Source organism: Drosophila mojavensis, unplaced genomic scaffold (assembly GCF_018153725.1).
Source record: "Drosophila mojavensis isolate 15081-1352.22 unplaced genomic scaffold, ASM1815372v1 contig_36, whole genome shotgun sequence".
NCBI lineage: Eukaryota > Metazoa > Arthropoda > Insecta > Diptera > Drosophilidae > Drosophila > Drosophila mojavensis.
This window is the reverse complement of record NW_025318858.1, coordinates 16754267-16779744: the sequence shown is the minus strand read 5'-3', so window position 1 is coordinate 16779744 and position 25478 is coordinate 16754267. Positions and strand designations below refer to the sequence as shown.

General features: G+C 38.8%; 12 protein-coding genes across 14 annotated transcripts; 8 read left to right on the top strand and 4 right to left on the bottom strand.

The window, feature by feature from the left end:
- Window positions 1-396: 396 nt before the first annotated feature.
- Window positions 397-2717, top strand: LOC6577018 (coiled-coil domain-containing protein 85C; the record flags this gene model as incomplete). Its single annotated transcript, XM_032729131.2, has 4 exons — window positions 397-1287; window positions 1359-1547; window positions 1617-1859; window positions 1941-2717. Coding segments are annotated over 4 exons (1797 nt in total), but the record flags the coding sequence as incomplete, so codon positions are not given.
- Window positions 2718-3467: 750 nt separating this feature from the next.
- Window positions 3468-7136, top strand: LOC6577017. Its single transcript, XM_002002957.4, has 3 exons — window positions 3468-4869; window positions 5264-5683; window positions 5737-7136. The coding sequence occupies exons 1-3, from the start codon at window positions 4242-4244 to the stop codon at window positions 7014-7016; spliced, it is 2328 nt and encodes a 775-aa protein (XP_002002993.2). The 5' UTR covers window positions 3468-4241; the 3' UTR covers window positions 7017-7136.
- Window positions 7137-8004: 868 nt separating this feature from the next.
- Window positions 8005-10830, bottom strand: LOC6577016 (lactosylceramide 4-alpha-galactosyltransferase). 3 transcript variants are annotated; one of them, XR_004364045.2, is made up of 4 exons: window positions 10354-10830; window positions 9599-10223; window positions 8907-9539; window positions 8005-8852 (listed from the first exon to the last, which is right to left on the bottom strand). XR_004364045.2 is itself a non-coding variant. In XM_032729476.2 (4 exons), the coding sequence occupies exons 3-4, from the start codon at window positions 10201-10203 to the stop codon at window positions 8957-8959; spliced, it is 1188 nt and encodes a 395-aa protein (XP_032585367.1). In that variant the 5' UTR covers window positions 10204-10223; window positions 10354-10509; window positions 10667-10829; the 3' UTR covers window positions 8005-8956. The 3 variants fall into 3 exon arrangements, 2 of the variants coding, with proteins under 2 accessions (XP_032585367.1, XP_043864762.1); XM_032729476.2 differs by having other exon boundaries at window positions 8005-9539; window positions 10354-10509; window positions 10667-10829; XM_044008827.1 differs by having other exon boundaries at window positions 8005-9539; window positions 10354-10829.
- A 2783-nt stretch (window positions 10831-13613) lies between these two features.
- On the top strand, window positions 13614-14143 carry LOC6577014 (histone H3). Its single transcript, XM_002002954.4, has one exon. The coding sequence runs from the start codon at window positions 13662-13664 to the stop codon at window positions 14070-14072; it is 411 nt and encodes a 136-aa protein (XP_002002990.1). The 5' UTR covers window positions 13614-13661; the 3' UTR covers window positions 14073-14143.
- Window positions 14144-15345: 1202 nt separating this feature from the next.
- On the top strand, window positions 15346-16256 carry LOC26527720 (histone H1). The gene has a single exon (XM_015165461.3). It carries the CDS (start codon window positions 15422-15424, stop codon window positions 16169-16171), a length of 750 nt encoding a protein of 249 aa, XP_015020947.2. The 5' UTR covers window positions 15346-15421; the 3' UTR covers window positions 16172-16256.
- A 330-nt stretch (window positions 16257-16586) lies between these two features.
- LOC122757234 (histone H2B) lies at window positions 16587-17076 on the bottom strand. The gene has a single exon (XM_044008831.1). It carries the CDS (start codon window positions 17006-17008, stop codon window positions 16637-16639), a length of 372 nt encoding a protein of 123 aa, XP_043864766.1. The 5' UTR covers window positions 17009-17076; the 3' UTR covers window positions 16587-16636.
- Window positions 17077-17199: 123 nt separating this feature from the next.
- Window positions 17200-17686, top strand: LOC122757232 (histone H2A). Its single transcript, XM_044008828.1, has one exon. The coding sequence runs from the start codon at window positions 17259-17261 to the stop codon at window positions 17631-17633; it is 375 nt and encodes a 124-aa protein (XP_043864763.1). The 5' UTR covers window positions 17200-17258; the 3' UTR covers window positions 17634-17686.
- Window positions 17687-19087: 1401 nt separating this feature from the next.
- Window positions 19088-20201, top strand: LOC6577010 (histone H3). The gene is made up of 2 exons (XM_044008833.1): window positions 19088-19245; window positions 19814-20201. Exons 1-2 carry the CDS (start codon window positions 19146-19148, stop codon window positions 20134-20136), a joined length of 423 nt encoding a protein of 140 aa, XP_043864768.1. The 5' UTR covers window positions 19088-19145; the 3' UTR covers window positions 20137-20201.
- Window positions 20202-21942: 1741 nt separating this feature from the next.
- Window positions 21943-22853, top strand: LOC26527264 (histone H1). The gene is given in 3 exon segments (XM_015165044.3): window positions 21943-22543; window positions 22546-22683; window positions 22686-22853. Coding segments are annotated over 3 exon segments (744 nt in total). The 5' UTR covers window positions 21943-22020; the 3' UTR covers window positions 22769-22853.
- A 318-nt stretch (window positions 22854-23171) lies between these two features.
- Window positions 23172-23662, bottom strand: LOC122757235 (histone H2B-like). Its single transcript, XM_044008832.1, is given in 2 exon segments — window positions 23172-23452; window positions 23454-23662. Coding segments are annotated over 2 exon segments (372 nt in total). The 5' UTR covers window positions 23595-23662; the 3' UTR covers window positions 23172-23221.
- Window positions 23663-23784: 122 nt separating this feature from the next.
- Window positions 23785-24272, top strand: LOC122757233 (histone H2A). The gene has a single exon (XM_044008830.1). The coding sequence runs from the start codon at window positions 23845-23847 to the stop codon at window positions 24217-24219; it is 375 nt and encodes a 124-aa protein (XP_043864765.1). The 5' UTR covers window positions 23785-23844; the 3' UTR covers window positions 24220-24272.
- A 757-nt stretch (window positions 24273-25029) lies between these two features.
- LOC122757138 (histone H4) lies at window positions 25030-25463 on the bottom strand. The gene has a single exon (XM_044008521.1). The coding sequence runs from the start codon at window positions 25399-25401 to the stop codon at window positions 25090-25092; it is 312 nt and encodes a 103-aa protein (XP_043864456.1). The 5' UTR covers window positions 25402-25463; the 3' UTR covers window positions 25030-25089.
- Window positions 25464-25478: the final 15 nt, after the last annotated feature.

Here is a 25478-nt window from a genome sequence, read left to right as displayed (position 1 = left end):
CAGATTAAATTCATTATTGTATAAAATATCATACTTCATATTCCATATAACTTCAATTTCCAGACACCTTTTAGATTTAACATTCCCAATATACTCAAAATACAGGGTAACTTCTAGTCGATTACTCAGCTAGCGCACATTCCTACTTATTTGTTTATCGTTTTATTTTTGCAGTGACTACACAATATGGCGCCGAGGGCATAGACACTTAAATCGCATAAACAATAACAACAACAACAACAACAACAATAGGTGAACGAACAAGGAACCAACATTAAAATGTCAGGCAATCAACAGCAGCAGCAACAACAACAGCAGCAACAACAGCAACAAAAACAACAACAGCAGCAGCTACAACTACAACAAAAACAACAGCAACAAAAGGCATTAGCAGCAGAAGCAGCAGCAACAGCAGCAACAACAACAACAACAGCAACGTCAAACAATTTAGGCAATAATTTGATAAAAATTAATAGCGCTGACAAAATTGTGCACAAAACGACAGCAGCAACGTCAACAGCAACAGCAGCAACAACAACAATTAGTAAGCAGCAACAACTACAACAGCAATTACAGCAAAGGCGCTCATTGTTACCAGCAGCAGCAGCAGCAGCAGCAGCGCAGCAAAGCGTAACAGCAGCAGCGGCAGCAGGGCAGTCGCATCAGCTGCAAACTGTGGCCACAATACATCAGCAACACTCAACGCTTCAGCAGCAGCAACACACAGCATCGCGTCTGCCTGTCCAACAACAGCAGCAGCAGCAACAACAGCAACAGCAGCAACAGCAGCAACAACAGCTGCTTAGCAATTCTAAGGAATTACCAGCGACGCGTCGTAGCTTTTTTCAAGTACAGCAACAGCAACAACAGCAGCAACAACAACAACAACAGCAGGCCACTCTTAAAGCAGCTCATTTAAGAGCACCCGCACATTCAATACCCCCACGCTATCAACCACCGCCTCAGCCAGGCACAGGAGGCGGCATATTGAAGCCTCATTTGCCGCTGAAATACCCGCCGGACATACCACAGTTAACCAGCATCTATATACCAGATTCTGTTAAGCAACAGCAACAGCAACAACAACAGCGCCAGCAGCAGCAACAGGCACGTCTGCATCAGCAGCACCAACAGCCCAGCAAGGCACAGCAGGACATGCTGAAGTTTGTGCGCAAACAGGACCAGGAACATCCGTCGCCCAGTGCCTCGGTCACGTCCAGCGTGACCACAGGCATTCCAACGGCCAACGGCGGACGCTTGACAATCGAACAGAATCGTCAGCTGCAGGTAAACCTTTGGCATGTTGCTTGAAAAACGAATATTGCTTAATGCTCGTATTTTGCTTTTCATTTTTCCAGTCCCTGGTAAATGAGCTCCGCGCGTTGAAAGAGCAAAATCAACGGCTGCTGGATGACAATCAGGAATTGCGCGACTTGTGTTGCTTTCTGGACGATGATCGTCAAAAGGGTCGCAAGCTGGCACGGGAATGGCAGCGCTTTGGTCGATATACGGCCAGTGTAATGCGTCAAGAGGTGGCTGCCTATCAGGTGCGTTGCGCTGAATTGAATGCAAAATGTAAATTCATTCCTTGAATAAATACATTTAATCTCTTACAGAACAAGCTGCGTCAACTGGATGACAAGCAGCAGGAGCTAATCACCGACAATCTGGAGCTAAAGGAGCTCTGCTTGTATCTGGATGAGGAGCGTGCGCATGTTGCTGCCAATGCGCTCTGCGCTAGCTGCGGCGCGGCCACGCGTAACGCACTGCGCGACGATGGAGACGGATCGAGTTCAAGCACCAACGCGGACGAGACAATCACAGCGCTGCGCAACTATGCGGAACAAAGGCAATTGCCGGTAAGTGGTAAATCATATATGCGATAGATAATAGACTTCATTCGGTGTTTTCTATCTAATGCTTTGCTAAATTCTGTGCAGGATTTGCGCAACGCCCACACGCTCAACGATCAGACTTTGCAATATGTACGGTCGCTGGAGCGACGCATACAGCAGCTGGAGGAGGAACGCACAACGCCCACGGCCAATTTGCAACAGCCGCAACAAGCAGCACCGACGCCAGCAGCAGCAGCAGCACAAGCACCAGCCAAATCAGCGCCCTCGCCACACAGCACGCACACGCAACAGGACATCAGTCAGGCTGTAGCTGCAGCTGCAGCGGCTGCTGCCGCCTTGCCCGAGCCCATTTCGGGGCGGCCGGAAGCTGTGGTCCGGGCCCTGCAAGTCTTGGAAGTGAGAGAGCAGCTGGAACGTGATCGTTTGGGCAATCTGGCGGGCTGTGCCCTCGATCAGATGGACGATGGCGAAAAGGCGCTAGTGCGCGAAATGTGCAACGTTGTCTGGCGCAAACTGGAAGGCAGTCCACATGGTCCCACCGCCCTAGAGCCACTATAGGCATCCGAAAATATCAGACGATACATTCAACAAAACTTGGCTAACACACTTACTAAAAACACATTGTACAAAGTTCAAACTATGACTTAAGTTTAAGTGCTTTATTTAAAACAAAATGAAAATGAAAACAAATACTCAAAATACCTATTTTTATAATCCTTGACTGTTATTTTTTTATATTTTACATACACTGCTAATGTTACAAATCAATCCTATCTTAAATTAACAAATCCTCGAGCAGTAGCTTACAAAACTACCGCACGGGCATATGCATAAATACAAATCAAACAATATTTCCACATATACAATTTGTCTTTTCCTTTTTGGACGTAACTCAATATGTTTTATTTGTAAATATGTTGTTCCTGCTGCATATATATGTGCAATTTCTAATCAAGAAACCATATAGAGCTGGCCCAGGATCTTTAAATCAATCTTTCAAATATTTATGACTTGAGAATACCACATGTATACGATATCATTTCGAATTTCTAAGACATAGTTGCACAAACACAATAATTAATAATAATAAAAATAGCTAATAAATTATTTAGAGTATTTTCGAAGCCTAGATGAGCCAATAAATTTATTGCTCTATGTGTAAAAATGTATAACTTTATTTGACTGAAGAAGAAGTTAAGATAATATAACAAATTGGTACTAAAGCTCTATTCTTATTCACAATCCCAATATATTGTGTCAGAGTGTGAGTGTGTGAGTTGGAAATCTGTTAAAAAGGAATCGGCTAATCAACAGCTGTTGATTGATCAAAATCTAAGAATATTTGAGTTTTCACATTTCTTGCCTTACTTTTATTTTACTCTATTTCCTTAAATTAAAAACTATATATACATATTTATATATTTGCATGCATTTGAAAATCAGAATTTTATACACGCCGTAAGCATGGCAGCAGAGCTATAACAGTCCACAGCAACAACAATGATATCAGATCACAAATAGCGACCTCTTTAAGATGGCAAATAAATCAAAAATGTTCAGTTGTTATTTTGATATCCTGTTCGTATTTGAATTACAATGGCAGTCTCAAGTCTCAGCTTCAATGCTTACTCACAATAATAATAATTATGCATTAAACTGTGAGAATAAGAAGGAAAAAGTGAATTAGATCTGAAAATAATTATATTAATTATGTTCTAAATTAGTCAGCCAATTATTTACATTCAGATTTTCTTCACTGAACTCGTCAGCTTTCTATGTTTAGCTTTTCGCTGCTTAAAGACTTGTTTGTCTTGCTCACTGTTTTTGCCGTGGTTGTTGATGTTGTTGTCATTGTTGCTGCTGCAAGTGTAAGTTACTCAAAGAGCTGTTTAACCTGATTATGTTTGCCTCTGTTTCGCATTCATTCACCAAACACCAAACTGACAACAACAAAAACAACCACAACAACAGCGATTGCCATGATGCAGCACAAATGCAAAATTGAAACAAATTGCAGCCAATTCACGGGATAACCAAGCTCATTAAGCAGAGCTTTGGCTGTCTGTGGAAAAGAGATCAAGAGCCTTTACATTTGCCCAAACCCTGAGTTGTCCAAGAGGAAATGCATTCAGTGAATGCGCCAATATGGAAATGCAATAAAAAATATAGAGCACATGGGCGAGCATAGGAAACAGAAATTAGCACAAGTCGACAGCAACCGAAAACGAGAACTGAGAGAGAGAGAGAGAGAGAGAAAAGCTGATCGGGCCACCAATGCAGCAAAGCATCTAAGCTGGCTTGGACAGCTGGGAGCTGGTGACCGAAGCCGAAGCTGGAGCCGGCTGCACACTTAACGTTGAGCAACGCAACGGAGCGCACGCGCAAATGCGAAACGCAGTTAAAGCAGCTGAAGCTGTGAGCCAAATAGCATTAGCATTAGCATTGGCATTGACATTGGCATTAGCATTAACATTGGCCATGGCATGGCCAATCATTACCGCGCTGCCCCTGCTGCGGCTAAGCAAGTGTATTAAAATTGTTAGCTTATTACGATGTTCGACCAAAAAGAAAGTTATTAAGCTTGCTGGACGAGCCGGTTGCTGTGAAGCTGCTGCGGCTGGTGCTGCTGTTGCTGCTGCTGTTGACGGTGCTATTAGTTGTTGTAACCCGCTGCGGCTGCTGTTTGTTGGCATCTTCACAATTTGGCTCAACGCTCAGCTGTGCCAGGCAGCCCCCACTTTGGAGGCAGCTACGGCAGCAAATGAATCTGCCTGGCCACCCATGCAACATTACGATATCTGGAGCGACGATTTGCAAGCTCAAACTGCTGACCAACAGCTGCAAATGGAACTGGAGCTAATCGACGATCAGGACGTTGCGGAGCGCACAGAGTACGAACAATTATTGCTGCAGCAATCATACACTCTTGGCAACAATCTCTCTTTCGCTGCCAATTGGAGCGATTCTGGGACATATCAAGAGCTCAATGCCAACGGCAATCGCAATCCCAAAGGTAAGTGGGTCAAGGTCAATCGGAATACTTGGAGACTTGACAAAAATTAGAGTGAGCAAAAATATCCTAGGAACTATTATTATTCTAAAAAATATGAAAAAAAAAAAACTCCTTTTCTTGATCTGCGTTCATTTAATTTAGCTCATAGATTTGTATAATAGTGTTTGCTAAATCTCTCTTAACACTAACTAGGCTATTCTATTGATGTATATATGCAAATATGTGTATAAAGCCCAAGGTAAAACAGTGAAATTAGATAGAACTCTATTTTGTAATTCAACAACTTACATATTTTATGTGATGTCACTGCCAAAGTAGTGTATGAATGATATACTTATGATAGTAAGTTCTTCAAATGAATTTAATAAAAGACAATTTGTTCGTTGTTTTTCAGTTATTCATTTATTTGCCGTGCCGGTGGATGGGGAGTGCCTATCGAGTGATGGTCGACGATTGGGTAATTGCTTAAATGCGTACGAATGCCGGCAGAAGGGTGGACAGGCCAAGGGCGAGTGTTCGATGAGCTTTGGCGTCTGCTGCGTGTTTGTGGCCAGTTGCAATGGAACTATCAACAACAATCTGACGTATATTGTCTCGCCAGAGTTTCCCAGTTTCATGCCAAGCAACTTCACTGGCTGCCAGCTGAAGGTAAAAATTATGAGCCCAGAGATTAGTCAGCTACGCCTTGATCTCAATCATTTCTCGCTGGGCCAGCCCAATCGACGCACGGGGGTCTGCGATGGAGATGTCTTCAATATCAGCGGCGGCCCCAGTGGACCCCTAACGCTTTGTGGCCAAAATAATGGACAACACTGTGAGTAGAGCAGTTACACTATCTACATCTAATAGCAAATATATTTTCCTTAGTGTACTACGATGTGGGTGCCCGATCTTTGCCGCGTCAATCAACGTTGTATGGAACTCTTCGACAGCCAGCTAATGCCAACATTAGTGAAGTGAATGCCAGCGACATCGAACAGCTCATTGAGATCAATATAAACGTGAGCTCACGTTTTCTGCCCATTCGATTGTGGGAGATTCGGGTAACGCAAATACCCTTCAGTCAGCGTGCTCCGGCTGGATGTTTACAATATCATACTGGCGCAGAAGGTATTATGCAGACCTTCAATTTTGCCGACAATGGAAGGCATTTGGCCAATCAGCATTATCGGATCTGTGTGCGCCAAGAGTCCGACATGTGCTCGATAATATATCAGCCCTGCGATGAGCAATCCTTTCGCATTGGTGGCGGCGGTAGTGGTGGATCGTTTATGTCCATAATGAACATGGCGGCCAGCATGGCTAGCACCCCATCAACCGCTGCACTGGCGGAGATGGCATCCATGACAACGACGACAGCAACGACAGCTACCAGCGCCACAACAGCAAGCAGCGCAGCTACGACTACCACGAAGCCGAATGTAGCGCAAGTTCTGAGCAATTTGGTCAATTGTTCCACAACTGCAGCGCCAATGTCAAGCAATGCTAGCAGCACAACAGCAGCTACGGGAGCTGCTGCCGGTGGTAATAGCAGCACGGCAGCAATGACAACATCAATGCCTTTACGTTCAAGCATTATGCCAGCTATGGACGAGAGCACGGCTGCGAGTGAAACGCCGTCATCGTCAGCCTCACCCTCAACCTCACCGGCTAACGACGATGCCGAGGGCTCGGGTGACGATGACAATTTCTTCTTCTTCTCCAAAGGGGACGATGGCATCAATGTCGGGACTACATCACAGCCCGGCGTCTCAAGGCGTCCAAGGCCAGTGAGTGGCGCCAGTCCGTCGGGTGGCTTTGATCTGTTGGGATTCTTGCGTAGTGCTCTTGACTTGCGCCTGAGGCATCTACAGCAACGCCGCCATCGTCAGTCGCGCCAATTCTTTAGCACTTGCACGGATCGCATAACAATGCCCTGCATCATTGAGGATTTCATTGGCACGGGCTTCGGTCCATTACCGGGCTGTGAGCCGGTTCACTGCGGCGCGCAGTTTTGCTCCTCAGGCATTTGGCCCTGTCGCATAGAGAGCACAGTCACTCCATTCTACATAGGAGTCCACTTTGGCGACGGAGGCGCCGCTGGCAAAGGAAGTGCAGAGGATAACATCGGCGCCTGTCTGCGATACAACCAGGTGCAGTGTATCTAACCTGCGATTCCTCTCATGCTTAAATTTAGAAAATGTACATATATTGTGTGAACACTATCGAACCTATTATACATGCTTGCTCTTGTTATATAAATATAATTAAATGTTGCCGTGGATCAATGCCTTAAATATGATTCGAATTGAACTTCAATCCACAATAGTCATCATCTGAGTTATTTTCATACCTGATCTTTGGAGATGTCGTTTCGTTTGATTAAGAGAAGTCATTCCCCCTCATCCCCAAATGAGATAGTATAAAAGAGAGTTTAGATCAATTTGAAATGGCTGCATAACTATCATATATGTATATCAAGCAAGAAACCTCTAGTCTAGCGGAAAATCGATTCTCTTTTGTGAGGTTCAGCATCTACAAAAACTGTTCCGGTTGAGAAAAGTGAGGGAAATCAGCATAGCTAATTGCATTAGACGACATTGGATCAAATAAATTGAACCCATGACAAAGTTGAGGATCGTTCAGTATCATTAAAATGTTGGATGTGCCACAAGCTTATTTTACTACGCGAGTTATCAGACCACTTCCATTCCAATAACTTCCGATAAAGTTTTGTTACGTCCAAAGCCAATAGAATCCTTGGCCAATACTGTCTTATATATGTATGTACCTCAGACTCTCAGCCCCCTCATAGCTAAAATGAATCTGCATGTTCCTAGCGATAAAAGCTTCTCAGAAGAAGCAAATCCAAGATGTGATTAGTCAGATGTCTAAAAAAAAAGAATTCATTACTAGACAATAGAAACGTCATGCTTATGCAACCAGATGCGTGCTGTATATTCGTAGTCATAAATATATTTCGTTTGACATCCCTTTTGTCAATAAGCCTAGTAAAACTTATAAAAAAAAAAAATAAAAAAAAAAAATGTATTATTAACGACATGGAGCATGATTAAATGTATTATTTAGTTGTTCTATCTTGATATTCTTACCTGTTAATAATTTCTATAAGCACCAACAAGAACTACGATGATGGAGAGATCAAAATAATTTTGTTTTGTATTTTTGGAGTATACACAGAAACTCACAGATTGATATATTTCAACTATTTTACACGAAAAAGATTTTGTATACATTCATAGAAAAACTAAACACGACTTTGCATCTCAGTTACGAAATTATTTGAACTACAATAAGTACAGATTCGGATATAAAATATTCTCTGCTTACAGTTGGAATGAAATTTTACTGTATAAATGATTCACATATTCCATTGGATGGGACAATCAACAAACATGATACATTTGAATATATATATGAAATTTTACTGTATAATTTATTCACATATTCCATTGGATGGGACAGTCAACAAACATGATACATTTGAATATGCTTGCAAATTGTATAATTTTGTTTTGTATTCTTAGAGTATGGATATAGGACATATAAATACAAATATATATAGGTTGAAATCGAGAGATTCAAGATAGACAAGGGCCAAAACTCAGCACCAATGCCAGCCTAATGAAATAGCACTGATATCAAGTGTAAGAAATTGAATTTGAGATTAGCTGATTTTTAAAATCTATATGTCGATAGTTACTAAAAAGACCCTGAGGTACTTGCCTAACAACAAATATCTCTCAAATTTATTGTTTGTTGTTGGCCTTATGGACAGAAAAGATATAAATGGATAGTATGAAGTGTTCGTAATGAATTTCCGTCTGCGGCAAACCGACGATGAATGAACATATATAGAATTGTTTCATTTTTGTTTAGCTCATATTCAATACTTTTTTTTTTTTATTTTGTTCGATTATAAATACTGCTCTCGCTATTTTGTTTTTGTTTTTTGTTATTCTCTCTCTCTCTTCACTTTGGTGCTAAAAAATGTACTCTGCTAACAAATCGTTTAAAACAAATTGAACTTAACTTACCTAATTCTGCCTAACTCTTTGGTCATGTTGAACTTTAAGTTATTGGCTCACTAGAAATAGTCGCCAGCCGCTGCATACGCCCTGGGACAATGTTGCTCTGCATACTTGCCATAGGCGGTACTCGAACCAACCTTGATAGCCAACTGCTTGGAGTGCTTGTTCCACACGTGCACCAGAAACGAGTCTTTCGTATGGGCCATCGTCTGTTCGAGCAGTTGCGGTTCGAAGAAGTGCCGCCAGTGCTTCCAGGGTACGGCGTAAAAGGCATTACGATCGAATACCTTGAAACCACGACAGCGTTTTCGATCCTCTAGCATTAGTGAAATGTCCTTGGTGGCACAAATCTTTTGAGCGACACGCGTTATAACACCAGGTCCATTGTTACCCCAGTCACTGCCATCGAAATTCCTTTGGAAATCTTGCAGACACGCCTCGGCAATCTCATGGCCAAAGCCAGTTGGTGCCAGGCTCATGACACCAGCGGCCAAATGAGTATTTGATTCGGCGCCAGTATAGTTGGGCGGCACATCCTCCATGCTGCGCAGCATAACCACATCCATATCTAAATAGATGCCACCATACCGGTATAGAGTTAGAAATCTCAAAAAGTCTGATATATGCGAGAAAAGATAGCTGAATATAGAAAACAATTCATTTAAATATACATTAGTGGAATATAAATTCAAGCTCACCTTGAACGAAACAGGCGTCCATCCTTTAACCATTCCTCAATGGGCGTGCCGGCTGCATACCGCCAAAGATTCAATTGTCGTAGATGTACGTTTTTATAGCTAAGAATTGCATCGATAATCGACTGATGGCGCTGATAGCCACTGCTGCCGCCTGTGCTGCTGTTGCCATAATGTAGATAGGTGGGACTAGCAAATAGGACAAAAACTTGAAAATTCGGATTGTGCAATGCGGCCGATTCAATGGCGCAGGCCTGTCGAGCCGTCAACTGCAACATATTGTACTGTGAATCAGGACGCTGTCTTTTGCGTTTTGGCCGATGGCAGCTGGTCTCATGAAAGAAAATGCTGTGTCCAGGTATTGGCTTTGGCTCTGTTGTTAGCACATCGTCCAAAATTCTTGGTACTGGCGCATTGCCATCTGTTACTGGACCACTGGATGCCGATTCCATCGGCTCGGTCTCAATGAAGCAGAGCTGTACATTTGTTTGCCATCTATATGTTAGCAGTATGCTCATCAACAGCAGAAGCATTAGCCCCAGGAACAGCATTCGCAGCCGTCCATTGTGCAGAAAGCGCGCTAGCACCAGGGGCAAGCGTAGTAACATAATGAACGGGTGCCTAACACCTACACACGTATGCATGCACACACACACAACAGACGCAGACGAACGCAGTGTAAAATACATAAGGGGAAAAAAAGAAGAAATCACTGATTTATTGTAAACATGTTAACATCTGATTTATTCAATACTTACTTAATGTTCATTTAAACAAACTCATTCTGTTATCATTGTTTGACAGTTGCCCAAACAATATGTACATATGTATAAATTGAATAAATGGCCCATATGGAGACGCAAATTGACAAGGAAAGCTATTAAATTAAGCTTAGAAATTGTTTCGTTTAGTGTCTGTAAATATAAATTGATGAATCTCGAGTCATAGATGTATGCAGTTTGAAAGAAGAAATTTATGTTGTTTTTTTTACACCAATAGCTCTTATTAATAAAGCAATAACATCTTTTTAAACAGAACCGAATGAGTAAATTCTTCGATAAGAGCAATTACCAAACTATATTAACAATTCATTAGTAGAACAGAGCTAGAAAAAGAGTAGTCGAGTAAGTGGATTTGTTGTCTTGCAACGATATTAAAGTTTCTGCACAATGATTAATGATATTACTCATTTAATTATATATTTAACGAATAGAATTTGTCCAACAGTGCCAAATGAGTAAAGTCATAAAATTATCGTTTCACAATTATGGAACATCGATAGTCTCAAGATGAATACGTCATGCCATTTGATTATCGATAAAATACATATATCGTGTATTGTGATCACCTTAAAGAGCAAAACATAGACTAGTGCAGCAAAAAATCGATATTTTGTAGTATCAATATTGCCGATATTTGGGGTGATTAATATCGTTAATAGTGTTATAAAGAACACTTCTTTTAAATATTAACAAAAACATATTTATTAAACTAAACAAACCAGAAACTGTAAAGTCGTGTAACTAAGATAAATTTTATTAACTCAAATCTAAACATCTAAAACAATCATAATTCACTTAAGTGAAAAAAAAAAGCTTTCTGAAGAAGTTACCGGAATGCACAACTATTTTTTCTTTATGCCATCAAATAAAATCAATTAAAATTTTACAAAATTTAGCATACTTTAAAAAAACCAACGCCAAGAGTAGCCATTTTTTCCATATATCGATACTAAGAAAACCATACTGATACGATATTGATCTGATAGCTTTGCAGCAATTTGACGAGTAAATCTGCCACCAAAAAAGGTGGCGCGAAGAGACGCATGTAAGCATTTTCCGGAATATACATATGTATAAACATTAAGTTAATAATATTATTATATTGTGATTCGATTTTATAGCAATATTTCAATGATATTTGGTGCTTCTTTCGTAAGAAGAATGTATGGATAAATTTTTAAAGCCATCAATTAAGCATGAAACGGATGTTTAAAGTGCAAGTGTGTTTTTTATTATATTATGTACATTTAAGATGGCGCTTCTGCTTCGCGTTATACTCAGTGTTGCCTAATCAGCTATTTTGTAGCTAGATCTGGCTACTTTTTAAGGCCGATTGCTACACAAATTTGCAAACAGCTATTAGCTACAAATCTAGCTATTTTCAAATATTAAATTTAGCTAAAATGCAAGCGAACCTATAACAAAATTGGCTTCGACACTTTTTGCTATGAGTATAGCGTTCCACCCAACAACCTTAAAAAGGCAAATTATAAACGCGACAAGGGTGAAAATGACGAGTTGGTGGTCATAGATGATATATTATCAGAATTAAATTAATAAAGTTGACTTTTTATGAAAAATTGTTCAGCTATTTTAGAAGAAAGTTGGCTACTTCTAGCTACTTTCAGCCTTCGGTTTTGCTACTATTGCTGAAAGAGTTTCGGCAACACTGTTTGATATTTCTAAGTCTTCTACTGCTGCTGCTAGTACTACTAGATTTTTGCTTACCGCTTCTGAGGATGATGCATCATGTAATAAAATATATATTTTATTAGATATACAACCATCCCATAAATATCCGATTACTATTGTATTGTATTCTTATACAAAATTGCACGAATCATTTTATGATGGATGTATGATTGAAATTATTGAAAATTTATTCATTTGTAAGAACTTCAAATCTTCGATGGAACTATCGATAGTATCGATGGATAAATCTATCGAGGGCAACCTCTATCGATGCTTTTGCAGCCCTACTTTGAATTAGACTTGGGTAGCTCATGAGTGAGTGAGCTAAAATGAATGGCTCACTGAACTGAGGCAGTGAGCCAGTTCCTTCTATATGGCTCATTTTGGCTCACTAGCTCATTTTGGTTGTCGCAAAGTTAACGTTTTTTCCCGCGAATTGTGTATTTCATCAAACTTTCAATGTCGGTAATTAGAAAGCACAGCGAAATTTGGACTCATTTTGAGGACATGGGAACGCAACAGGCTAAATGCAAGATTTGCAAAAGTGTCTTAAGCTGCAAGTCACAAGGCAATTTGAATAAACATTTAAAAGCCAAGCAATCAGCAGGTGAGCCAGTGAGCCATATGAGTGAGTTGGCTCACTTCACAAAAAAGAGCGAGTGAGCCGGTTCACCTCAATGAGCTGCTTTTACCCAAGTATACTTTGAATGCATAAAATAATTATATTTTCTGCTAATACGACATCGTACTTTTACTTGGTCGGATACAAAATATAGACATCATTGCTCGTCTGTTCCAATATATATTGCAGCTAGACTAGTAACGCAAGATAAGTATAAACTTTATTGACGATAATCGAATAGTTATTGAATTTTATATTTTTCAGCTCTTTGAAGGAAATATATTGGTGGTCCTGAAAAGGACCGATTGTTGTGAAAATAAGTTGCTTGTTGTACTCGGTATTTCTTAACCGCCAAAACCGTACAGTGTACGACCTTGCCTCTTCAATGCATAGACAACATCCATGGCTGTGACTGTCTTCCTCTTGGCATGTTCGGTGTATGTGACAGCATCGCGAATAACATTTTCCAAAAAGACCTTAAGAACGCCACGGGTTTCTTCATAGATTAGTCCAGAAATTCGCTTCACGCCACCACGACGAGCTAAACGACGGATAGCTGGCTTCGTGATACCCTGGATATTATCACGCAACACTTTGCGATGACGCTTTGCACCTCCTTTACCCAAGCCTTTGCCACCTTTACCACGACCAGTCATTTTTCACTTTTTATGTATATATATATACGCACTTCACGAATGTCACAAATACAATAATCCCTATGGCCAGACCCACTGCTATTTATACCGAGATATCCGAAAACTTGAGAGAGCACATAATGCTTGCATCCCGCTCACACACTACCCTTGCAACATTTACAACAGCAGAGTAGAGTAACACGATCACTATTTGTCGATCACGAATATGTCGATCTCTTTCTAACGCACCACCAGTTTTCTATATAAACCCAGGTGTTTTGGGTTGCGACCATTCAGTTTGAAATTGTGACAGTGTAAGATAGTATTGTGAAACGATGGCTCGTACAAAGCAGACCGCTCGCAAGTCAACTGGTGGCAAGGCTCCTCGTAAGCAGTTGGCTACTAAGGCAGCACGTAAAAGTGCACCAGCTACTGGCGGTGTGAAAAAACCTCATCGCTATCGCCCTGGTACAGTTGCTCTGCGTGAAATTCGTCGTTACCAGAAGAGCACAGAGTTGCTTATTCGCAAGTTGCCGTTCCAGCGTTTAGTCCGTGAAATCGCTCAAGACTTCAAGACTGACCTTCGTTTCCAGAGCTCAGCTGTGATGGCTCTACAGGAAGCTAGCGAAGCCTACTTGGTTGGCCTATTCGAAGATACAAATTTGTGCGCCATCCATGCTAAGCGTGTCACCATTATGCCCAAGGACATTCAACTGGCTAGACGTATCCGTGGCGAGCGCGCATAAATTGCATCGCTATTCTGTATTGTATTTATTACAAGCAACATTCAAGAAATCGGTCCTTTTCAGGACCACAATATTTCTAACAAGGAGATTCTTATTTTCGCTTAAACTACTATTTTCAGATTTTAGTTGATCTCAAAAATAAATCGATCGTCCTACAATATGTAAATTGAAAATATATCGAATATGATTGAAAACTATTATACGTATAAAGAAAATATTTTATGTTGCCAACGGTTGTACTATTAACAGAACGCTGTTAATTTACATCAACAGAGTGCTCTTAATAACACAGCCGGGCTATGTGGGGGAGGAGCAATCCTGTTAATGGGATCTGGCATTAACATTTTATTTATTTACTTATTTTTACAGAACAATATATATAGCTTTATTGAACTTACAAAAAAGTTGCACTTTTATTTGGTGTTTAGTGTAAATTAAACATTTTCAGTAGTTAGCCAATTGCGTTTCAATTGAGATTTAACTTATTTCTGATTGTGTGTTTTTTTGAAAACATTTTGATATACAAGTAAAAGGATTTTAAATATTTTTTATATTTTCTGCCTTATGTGCCTTGTGTGTCTCATAAGATAAAATAATATTTTAACGCTGATGTATTTCTTTGCGCAAGATAAGTGTATCTGACATGTAATATTGAATATGATGGTATGAAATGATTATATGTTTGAATTAAGTAAAGAAAATATTAATATAATATTTGCATTCTAATTTTTTAATTTATATTTATTACTATATTTATAATGTTAAGGAGAAAATTTTATTTTTCGGAACGATTTTTGTTTAGCGTTGGCTCAAAAGTGCGATTGTTTTTAACGGCAAATGGTTTTGTTGAAATCATATTTAATATATAAATCCATTGCGTTTGTTCATATTAATGGTTGCATTTAATTAAGAAATTATTAAATTATTATCTTTTAAATTTATATATTAACATTTTTATTATTATCTTATTAAAAAAATGGTTTTTCTAATATAACTTATTTTGCATTCACACAAACTTCAACTTTGAGGGGCAATAAAAAATCATGAAATTATAAAAATGTAAGTAAAAACTAATTTTATGAACTTTTCAAACATTTCAGAATACAATCTAAAACATATTTAGTGTGGATATAAAATTTAAACTGTTCAAAAAGACAAGTCAATAAAATGGTAATTGTAAACTTTTACGTATCGTACATTCAATGGTACAAACATTCTCGTTCGGCCTTCCTCCTCGATTCTCATCCAAACGGGTGACCAAATTTCATGGTATTTTCGAATTAAACAATAAGTAAAACGTTGCGTTTTGTTTGTTATAAAGTGAAAAGTAAAGAAGTGAATAATAGAAAATGTCTGATTCAGCAGTTGCAGTATCCGCGTCCCCGATAACTCCCCAAACAGCCTCAGCTGAGAAGAAGGTGGCTGCTAAAAAGCCTGCATCTGCATCCGCATCTAAGGCAAAGAAAACGGCGGCTCCTCCAACACACCCACCAACTCAGCAAATGGTGGATGCATCGATAAAAAATCTAAAGGAACGTGGAGGCTCATCACTTTTGGCTATTAAGAAATATATCAGTGCCACTTACAAGTGCGATGCCCAGAAACTGGCTCCTTTCATTAAGAAGTACCTGAAGAATTCAGTTGCGAGTGGAAAGTTGATCCAGACAAAAGGGAAGGGTGCATCTGGTTCATTTAAGCTGTCTGCATCGTCCAAAAAGGAGCCCAAGCCAAAGGCATCCTCCATAGAGAAGAAATCTAAGAAGGTAACTGCATCGGCAGCAGCCAAAAAGAAGAGTATATCTGCCACCAAAAAAGTAAAGGGTGCTGCTGATAAGAAGTTATCGAAGGCTGTGCTGAGCAAAAAGAGCACCGACAAAAAGAAAGCGGACAAAGCAAAGGTCAAAGATGCAAAGAAAGTAGGAACCATTAAAGCGAAGCCCACAACAGCAAAGGCGGCAAAGTCAAGCGCAGCAAAGCCAAAGACTCCGAAACCTAAAACTACAAGTGCTAAGCCTAAAAAGGTTGTCTCGGCAGCATCACCGAAAAAAGCAGCTGCAAAGAAGCCAAAAGCAAAAGCTGCGTCCGCAACAAAGAAGTAATTTCACTTCGAAATTACTCGGCAGGGTAGAAACGCATTTCAAAACTATGAAATTTGCAATTAATCAAAGTCCTTTTCAGGACTACTATTACATATTTCCAAGAGAAAAAATACTTTCATAAACATATCTGTAGGTCAATATAAAAGGAGAAAGCCAATTTAGCCAAAAATTGCTAGATTATTATTTATTTATTTACTTATTGTTAAAAAGAATTTTAAATAATAAGTTTTAAGCCAGAGCAACGGAGGCCTTCAGGCAAGATTTTAATTTTCAATGTTTGTTCTGGTTGGGCTTCTTTTCGCTAAAAAATATTGCTCTTTACCATAAACACAAAAGATTTTTGATAGTTGTTCGTTCGAATTATCACGATAATTCATTGAAATATTTAAAATTCTTTGAAAAAAGATTTGTGGCCCTGAAAAGGGCCTTTTGCTTTCGGATGTTCTGCATACATCAAGCCAAGATTTACTTGGAGCTAGTGTACTTGGTTACTGCTTTGGTTCCTTCACTGACAGCGTGCTTGGCCAACTCTCCGGGCAACAGAAGACGGACTGCAGTTTGGATTTCCCGACTGGTAATCGTTGAACGTTTGTTGTAGTGTGCCAAACGAGAGGCCTCAGCAGCAATACGCTCAAAAATGTCGTTCACGAAGCTGTTCATGATGCTCATTGCTTTCGATGAGATTCCAGTGTCAGGATGGACCTGCTTTAGCACTTTGTAAATATAGATAGCATAACTTTCCTTCCTCTTGCGCTTCTTCTTCTTATCATTCTTGGTAATATTCTTCTGGGCCTTGCCAGCCTTTTTGGCTGCCTTTCCACTTGTCTTAGGCGGCATTATTATTATTGTATTATTCACTCAAGTTCACTTTTACTCACTTCCCAAATGTTTGACAGAAATATTCAGCTTGGTTAACATTTGTAAGATTTTTCGAACAACCTTTTCATGTTTGCGTACAGCACAACTCACCCTCTTCAGCTGAAAAAGTAGGTAGGTAAAAAAGTATAAGTAGACATGATGCGAATGTTGAGCATTCGATTCTTGTATGTTGAGTGGAAAAGTGTAAAAAGAAAAAAATAAATATATAATGTCTGGTCGTGGTAAAGGTGGAAAAGTGAAGGGAAAGGCAAAGTCGCGGTCAAACCGCGCTGGCCTGCAGTTTCCCGTTGGTCGTATTCATCGGCTTCTTCGCAAGGGCAACTATGCCGAGCGTGTTGGTGCCGGTGCTCCAGTTTACTTGGCGGCTGTTATGGAATATTTGGCCGCTGAAGTTTTGGAGTTGGCTGGTAATGCAGCCCGCGACAACAAGAAAACCAGAATTATCCCTCGCCATCTGCAATTGGCCATCCGCAACGATGAAGAGTTGAATAAACTCCTTTCGGGCGTCACTATTGCCCAGGGCGGTGTGTTGCCTAACATCCAAGCAGTTCTGTTGCCTAAGAAGACCGAAAAGAAGGCTTAAATTACGAATTAATGCAAATCTAAACCAAAACCAAACGTCCTTTTCAGGACGACCAAATATACAAAAGAGATGCGATTTTTCATGTATTAGTCTAAATAAATATACAAATATAATTTAATATAAGAAAAAATGCAAAATAAAACAGTACTTTTTCATTCACAGTCATTCACGTGTCGAAAAGTTGAAATACTGCTGGTCGGCAGTGCTGCCAACTTTTCCGGGCAAGAAAATACTAAAAATTACCCTTTCAAACCTGCTAGAAACGGCTAGATCAAATTCAAGAATAGCCAGAAATATAGCCATTTCAGTTTTTATACCCTGATCCCATTGAAAATTTCAAAATGGGTTATAAAATTATATATTTTCTTGATCAGGGCGACGAGCTAAGTCGATTTAGCCCGGCCCGTCTGTCTGTCCGTATATATGAACGCGTCGATCTAAGAAGACATAAGAGCTGGAGACTTGATTTCTTTTAATGGTTTTATTTTTAAAAATGTCAAATTTCCCGCCAGCAGCTAGATTAAAAATTTTCCTGCAATTGACAGTTGAAAAAGGCCAGATCTGGCCGGTAAAAGGCTATGTTGGCAGCCCTGCTGTTCGGTCTGTATATATTCTTTGAGTGCATAAAATAATTATATATTTTGCTAATACGACATCGTACTCTTTCTTGGTCGGACACAAAATATATACATCATTGTTCATCTGTTCCAATATATATTGCAGCTAGAATAGACTAGTAGCGCAAGATAAGTATAAATTTTATTAACGAGAATCGAATAGTTATTGAATTTCATATTTTTCAGCTCTTTTAAGGAAATATATTGGTGGTCCTGAAAAGGACCGATTGTTGTGAAAATAAGTTGCTTGTTTGTACTCGTTTTTTCTTAACCGCCAAAACCGTACAGTGTACGACCTTGCCTCTTCAATGCATAGACAACATCCATGGCTGTGACTGTCTTCCTCTTGGCATGTTCGGTGTATGTGACAGCATCGCGAATAACATTTTCCAAAAAGACCTTAAGAACGCCACGGGTTTCTTCATAGATTAGTCCAGAAATTCGCTTCACGCCACCACGACGAGCTAAACGACGGATAGCTGGCTTCGTGATACCCTGGATATTATCACGCAACACTTTGCGATGACGCTTTGCACCTCCTTTACCCAAGCCTTTGCCACCTTTACCACGACCAGTCATTTTTCACTTTTGTTTTTAATATACTAGAGCACTTCACGAATGTCAGCAATAAACTGATCTTTGCGGTGCAGAATCACTCCTATTTATACTGAGATATCCGAAAACTTGAGAGAGCACACAAATGCTTGCATCCCGCTCACACACTACCCTTGCAACATTTACAACAGCAGAAGAGAGTAACACGATCACTATTTGTCGATCACGAATATGTCGATCTCTTTCTAACGCACCACCAGTTTTCTATATAAACCCAGGTGTTTTGGGTTGCGACCATTCAGTTTTGAATTGTGACAGTGTAAGATAGTATTGTGAAACGATGGCTCGTACAAAGCAGACCGCTCGCAAGTCAACTGGTGGCAAGGCTCCTCGTAAGCAGTTGGCTACTAAGGCAGCACGTAAAAGTGCACCAGCTACTAATGATGTAAATCTGAATGTAAACATCGATGTCGATGTCCATCAATGTTTTCAAAATCAAGCATCGATGTTGGATTAATACATCGGATTGAAAATTCGATGCATCGATGTATTTTGTATTTATTTTTTTTTACTTATTTACTGGTGCTCTCATGGCGTTTTTGTTATTAAAAAAAACTTAACATGATTCAACATTATTTAACAAAAATAAAAAATAAAATTGAGCTTTCATAGCAGTATTTTACTTAAGGTCTAACTTTCAAATTTTTAATATAGGAGAGATATCTTTTGCTTTCATAGCAGTCTTATACATTTCACTAAACTTAAACTGAATTACATATTATTTTAGAGGGAAAAAAAGATACCATCATAAGAAAAAAATGTGATTGCAATTTTGAATAAATTGGGATAGGTACTTTTTATTCCTTCCCAAAAAGAAAAAAGGTTGCGATGTTTTGCAAAACATCGATACATCATTCAACATCGGTATCAGCGAAAACATCGGAAAACATCGGTAAAAATTGGTAATAAAACATCGATGCTCGATGCATCGATGATTTCTTACATCACTACCAGCTACTGGCGGTGTGAAAAAACCTCATCGCTATCGCCCTGGTACAGTTGCTCTGCGTGAAATTCGTCGTTACCAGAAGAGCACTGAGTTGCTTATTCGCAAGTTGCCGTTCCAGCGTTTAGTCCGTGAAATTGCTCAAGACTTCAAGACTGACCTTCGTTTCCAGAGCTCAGCTGTGATGGCTCTACAGGAAGCTAGCGAAGCCTACTTGGTTGGCCTATTCGAAGATACAAATTTGTGCGCCATCCATGCTAAGCGCGTCACCATTATGCCCAAGGACATTCAACTGGCTAGACGTATCCGTGGCGAGCGCGCATAAATTGCTTCGCTATTCTGTCTTGTATTTATTACAAGCAACATTCAACAAATCGGTCCTTTTCAGGACCACAATATTTCTAACAAGGAGATTCTTATTTTCGCTTAAACTACTATTTTCAGATTTTAGTTGATCTCAAAAATAAATCGATCGTCCTACAATATATAAATTGAAAATATATCTCGAATATGATTGAAAACTATTATACGTATAAAGAAAATATTTTATGTTGCCAACGGTTGTACTATTAACAGAACGCTGTTAATTTACATCAACAGAGTGCTGTTAATAACACAGCCGGGCTATGTGGGGGAGGAGCAATCCTGTTAATGGGATCTGGCATTAACATTTTATTTATTTACTTATTTTTACAGAACAATATATATAGCTTTATTGAACTTACAAAAAGTTGCATTTTTATGAAGCGTTTAGTGTAAATTATACATTTTCAGTAGTTAGCCAATTGCGTTTCAATTGAGATTTAACTTATTTCTGATTGTGTGTTTTTTGAAAATATTTTGATGTACACTTAAGAGATTTTAAATATTTTTTATATTTTCTGCCTTATGTGCCTTGTGTGTCTCATAAGATAAAATAATATTTTAACGCTGATGTATTTCTTTGCGAAAGATAAGTGTATCTGAAATGTAATGTTGAATATGATGGTATGAAATGATTTAATTTTTGAAGTAAGTAAAGAAAATATTAATATAATATTTGCATTCTAATTTTTAAATTTATATTTATTACTATATTTATAATGTTAAGGAGAAAATTTTATTTTTCGGAACGATTTTTGTTTAGCGTTGGCTCAAAAGTGTGACTGTTTTTAACGGCAAATGGTTTTGTTGAAATCATGAAACTCTATTATACGTATAAAAAAATATTTTATTTATTTATTTATTTTTACATAACAATATATATAGATTTATTGATCTTACAAAAAAGTTGCATGTTTATAAGGCGTTTGGTTAAATTAAACATTTTCGGTAGTTAGCCAATTGCGTTTAAATTGAGATTTAACTTATTTCTGATTGTGTGTTTTTTTGAAAACATTTTGATATACAAGTAAAAGGATTTTAAATATTTTTTATATTTTCTGCCTTATGTGCCTTGTGTGTCTCATAAGATAAAATAATATTTTAACACTGATGTCTTTGCGCAAGATAAGTGTATCTGACATGTAATGTTGAATATGATGGTATGAAATGATTATATGTTTGAAGTAAGTAAAGAAAATATTAATATAATATTTGCATTCTAATTTTTAAATTTATATTTATTACTATATTTATAATGTTAAGGAGAAAATTTTATTTTTATGAACGATTTTTGTTTAGCGTTGGCTCAAAAGTGCGATTGTTTTTAACGGCAAATGGTTTTGTTGAAATCATATTTAATATATAAATCCATTGCGTTTGTTCATATTAATGGTTGCATTTAATTAAGAAATTATTAAATTATTATCTTTTAAATTTATATATTAACATTTTTATTATTATCTTATTAAAAAAATGGTTTTTCTAATATAACTTATTTTGCATTCACACAAACTTCAACTTTGAGGGGCAATAAAAAATCATGAAATTATAAAAATGTAAGTAAAAACTAATTTTATGAACTTTTCAAACATTTCAGAATACAATCTAAAACATATTTAGTGTGGATATAAAATTTAAACTGTTCAAAAAGACAAGTCAATAAAATGGTAATTGTAAACTTTTACGTATCGTACATTCAATGGTACAAACATTCTCGTTCGGCCTTCCTCCTCGATTCTCATCCAAACGGGTGACCAAATTTCATGGTATTTTCGAATTAAACAATAAGTAAAACGTTGCGTTTTGTTTGTTATAAAGTGAAAAGTAAAGAAGTGAATAATAGAAAATGTCTGATTCAGCAGTTGCAGTATCCGCGTCCCCGATAACTCCCCAAACAGCCTCAGCTGAGAAGAAGGTGGCTGCTAAAAAGCCTGCATCTGCATCCGCATCTAAGGCAAAGAAAACGGCGGCTCCTCCAACACACCCACCAACTCAGCAAATGGTGGATGCATCGATAAAAAATCTAAAGGAACGTGGAGGCTCATCACTTTTGGCTATTAAGAAATATATCAGTGCCACTTACAAGTGCGATGCCCAGAAACTGGCTCCTTTCATTAAGAAGTACCTGAAGAATTCAGTTGCGAGTGGAAAGTTGATCCAGACAAAAGGGAAGGGTGCATCTGGTTCATTTAAGCTGTCTGCATCGTCCAAAAAGGAGCCCAAGCCAAAGGCATCCTCCATAGAGAAGAAATCTAAGAAGGTAACTGCATCGGCAGCAGCCAAAAAGAAGAGTATATCTGCCACCAAAAAAGTAAAGGGTGCTGCTGATAAGAAGTTATCGAAGGCTGTGCTGAGCAAAAAGAGCACCGACAAAAGAAAGCGGACAAAGCAAAGGTCAAAGATGCAAAGAAAGTAGGAACCATTAAAGCGAAGCCCACAACAGCAAAGGCGGCAAAGTCAAGCGCAGCAAAGCCAAAGACTCCGAAACCTAAAACTACAAGTGCTAAGCCTAAAAGGTTGTCTCGGCAGCATCACCGAAAAAAGCAGCTGCAAAGAAGCCAAAAGCAAAAGCTGCGTCCGCAACAAAGAAGTAATTTCACTTCGAAATTACTCGGCAGGGTAGAAACGCATTTCAAAACTATGAAATTTGCAATTAATCAAAGTCCTTTTCAGGACTACTATTACATATTTCCAAGAGAAAAAATACTTTCATAAACATATCTGTAGGTCAATATAAAAGGAGAAAGCCAATTTAGCCAAAAATTGCTAGATTATTATTTATTTATTTACTTATTGTTAAATAACAAGTTTTAAGCCAGAGCAACGGAGGCCTTCAGGCAAGATTTTAATTTTCAATGTTTGTTCTGGTTGGGCTTCTTTTCGCTAAAAAATATTGCTCTTTACCATAAACACAAAAGATTTTTGATAGTTGTTCGTTCGAATTATCACGATAATTCATTGAAATATTTAAAATTCTTTGAAAAAAGATTTGTGGCCCTGAAAAGGGCCTTTTGCTTTCGGATGTTCTGCATACATCAAGCCAAGATTTACTTGGAGCTAGTGTACTTGGTTACTGCTTTGGTTCCTTCACTGACAGCGTGCTTGGCCAACTCTCCGGGCAACAGAAGACGGACTGCAGTTTGGATTTCCCGACTGGTAATCGTTGAACGTTTGTTGTAGTGTGCCAAACGAGAGGCCTCAGCAGCAATACGCTCAAAAATGTCGTTCACGAAGCTGTTCATGATGCTCATTGCTTTCGATGAGATTCCAGTGTCAGGGATGGACCTGCTTTAGCACTTTGTAAATATAGATGGCATAACTTTCCTTCCTCTTGCGCTTCTTCTTCTTATCATTCTTGGTAATATTCTTCTGGGCCTTGCCAGCCTTTTTGGCTGCTTTTCCACTTGTCTTAGGCGGCATTATTATTATTGTATTATTCACTCAAGTTCACTTTTACTCACTTCCCAAATGTTTGACAGAAATATTCAGCTTGGTTAACATTTGTAAGATTTTTCGAACAACCTTTTCATGTTTGCGTACAGCACAACTCACCCTCTTCAGCTGAAAAAGTAGGTAGGTAAAAAAGTATAAGTAGACATGATGCGAATGTTGAGCATTCGATTCTTGTATGTTGAGTGGAAAAGTGTAAAAAGAAAAAAATAAATATATAATGTCTGGTCGTGGTAAAGGTGGAAAAGTGAAGGGAAAGGCAAAGTCGCGGTCAAACCGCGCTGGCCTGCAGTTTCCCGTTGGTCGTATTCATCGGCTTCTTCGCAAGGGCAACTATGCCGAGCGTGTTGGTGCCGGTGCTCCAGTTTACTTGGCGGCTGTTATGGAATATTTGGCCGCTGAAGTTTTGGAGTTGGCTGGTAATGCAGCCCGCGACAACAAGAAAACCAGAATTATCCCTCGCCATCTGCAATTGGCCATCCGCAACGATGAAGAGTTGAATAAACTCCTTTCGGGCGTCACTATTGCCCAGGGCGGTGTGTTGCCTAACATCCAAGCAGTTCTGTTGCCTAAGAAGACCGAAAAGAAGGCTTAAATTACGAATTAATGCAAATCTAAACCAAAACCAAACGTCCTTTTCAGGACGACCAAATATACAAAAAGAGATGCGATTTTTCATGTATTAGTCTAAATAAATATACAAATATAATTTAATATAAGAAAAAATGCAAAATAAAACAGTACTTTTTCATTCACAGTCATTCACAGTCATTCACGTGTCGAAAAGTTGAAATACTGCTGGTCGGCAGTGCTGCCAACTTTTCCGGGCAAGAAAATACTAAAAATTACCCTTTCAAACCTGCTAGAAACGGCTAGATCAAATTCAAGAATAGCCAGAAATATAGCCATTTCAGTTTTTATACCCTGATCCCTTTGAAAATTGGAAAATGGGTTATAAAATTATATATTTTCTTGATCAGGGCGACGAGCTAAGTCGATTTAGCCCGGTCCGTCTGTTTGTCCGTATATATGAACGCGTCGATCTATGATTTTTTTTTAATGGTTTGATTTTTAAAAATGTCAAATTTCCCGCCAGCAGCTAGATTAAAAATTTTCCTGCAATTGACAGTTGAAAAAGGCCAGATCTGGCCGGTAAAAGGCTAAGTTGGCAGCCCTGCTGTTCGGTCTGTATATATTCTTTGAGTGCATAAAATAATATTTTCTGCTAATACGACATCGTACTCTTTCTTGGTCGGATACAAAATATATACATCATTGTTCATCTGTTCCAATATATATTGCAGCTAGACTAGACTAGTAGCGCAAGATAAGTATAAACTTTATTAACGAGAATCGAATAGTTATTGAATTTCATATTTTTCAGCTCTTTTAAGGAAATATATTGGTGGTCCTGAAAAGGACCGATTGTTGTGAAAATAAGTTGCTTGTTTGTACTCGTTTTTTCTTAACCGCCAAAACCGTACAGTGTACGACCTTGCCTCTTCAATGCATAGACAACATCCATGGCTGTGACTGTCTTCCTCTTGGCATGTTCGGTGTATGTGACAGCATCGCGAATAACATTTTCCAAAAAGACCTTAAGAACGCCACGGGTTTCTTCATAGATTAGTCCAGAAATTCGCTTCACGCCACCACGACGAGCTAAACGACGGATAGCTGGCTTCGTGATACCCTGGATATTATCACGCAACACTTTGCGATGACGCTTTGCACCTCCTTTACCCAAGCCTTTGCCACCTTTACCACGACCAGTCATTTTTCACTTTTGTTTTTAATATACTAGAGCACTTCACGAATGTCAGCAATAAACTGATCTGTTCAACTCAGAACCAC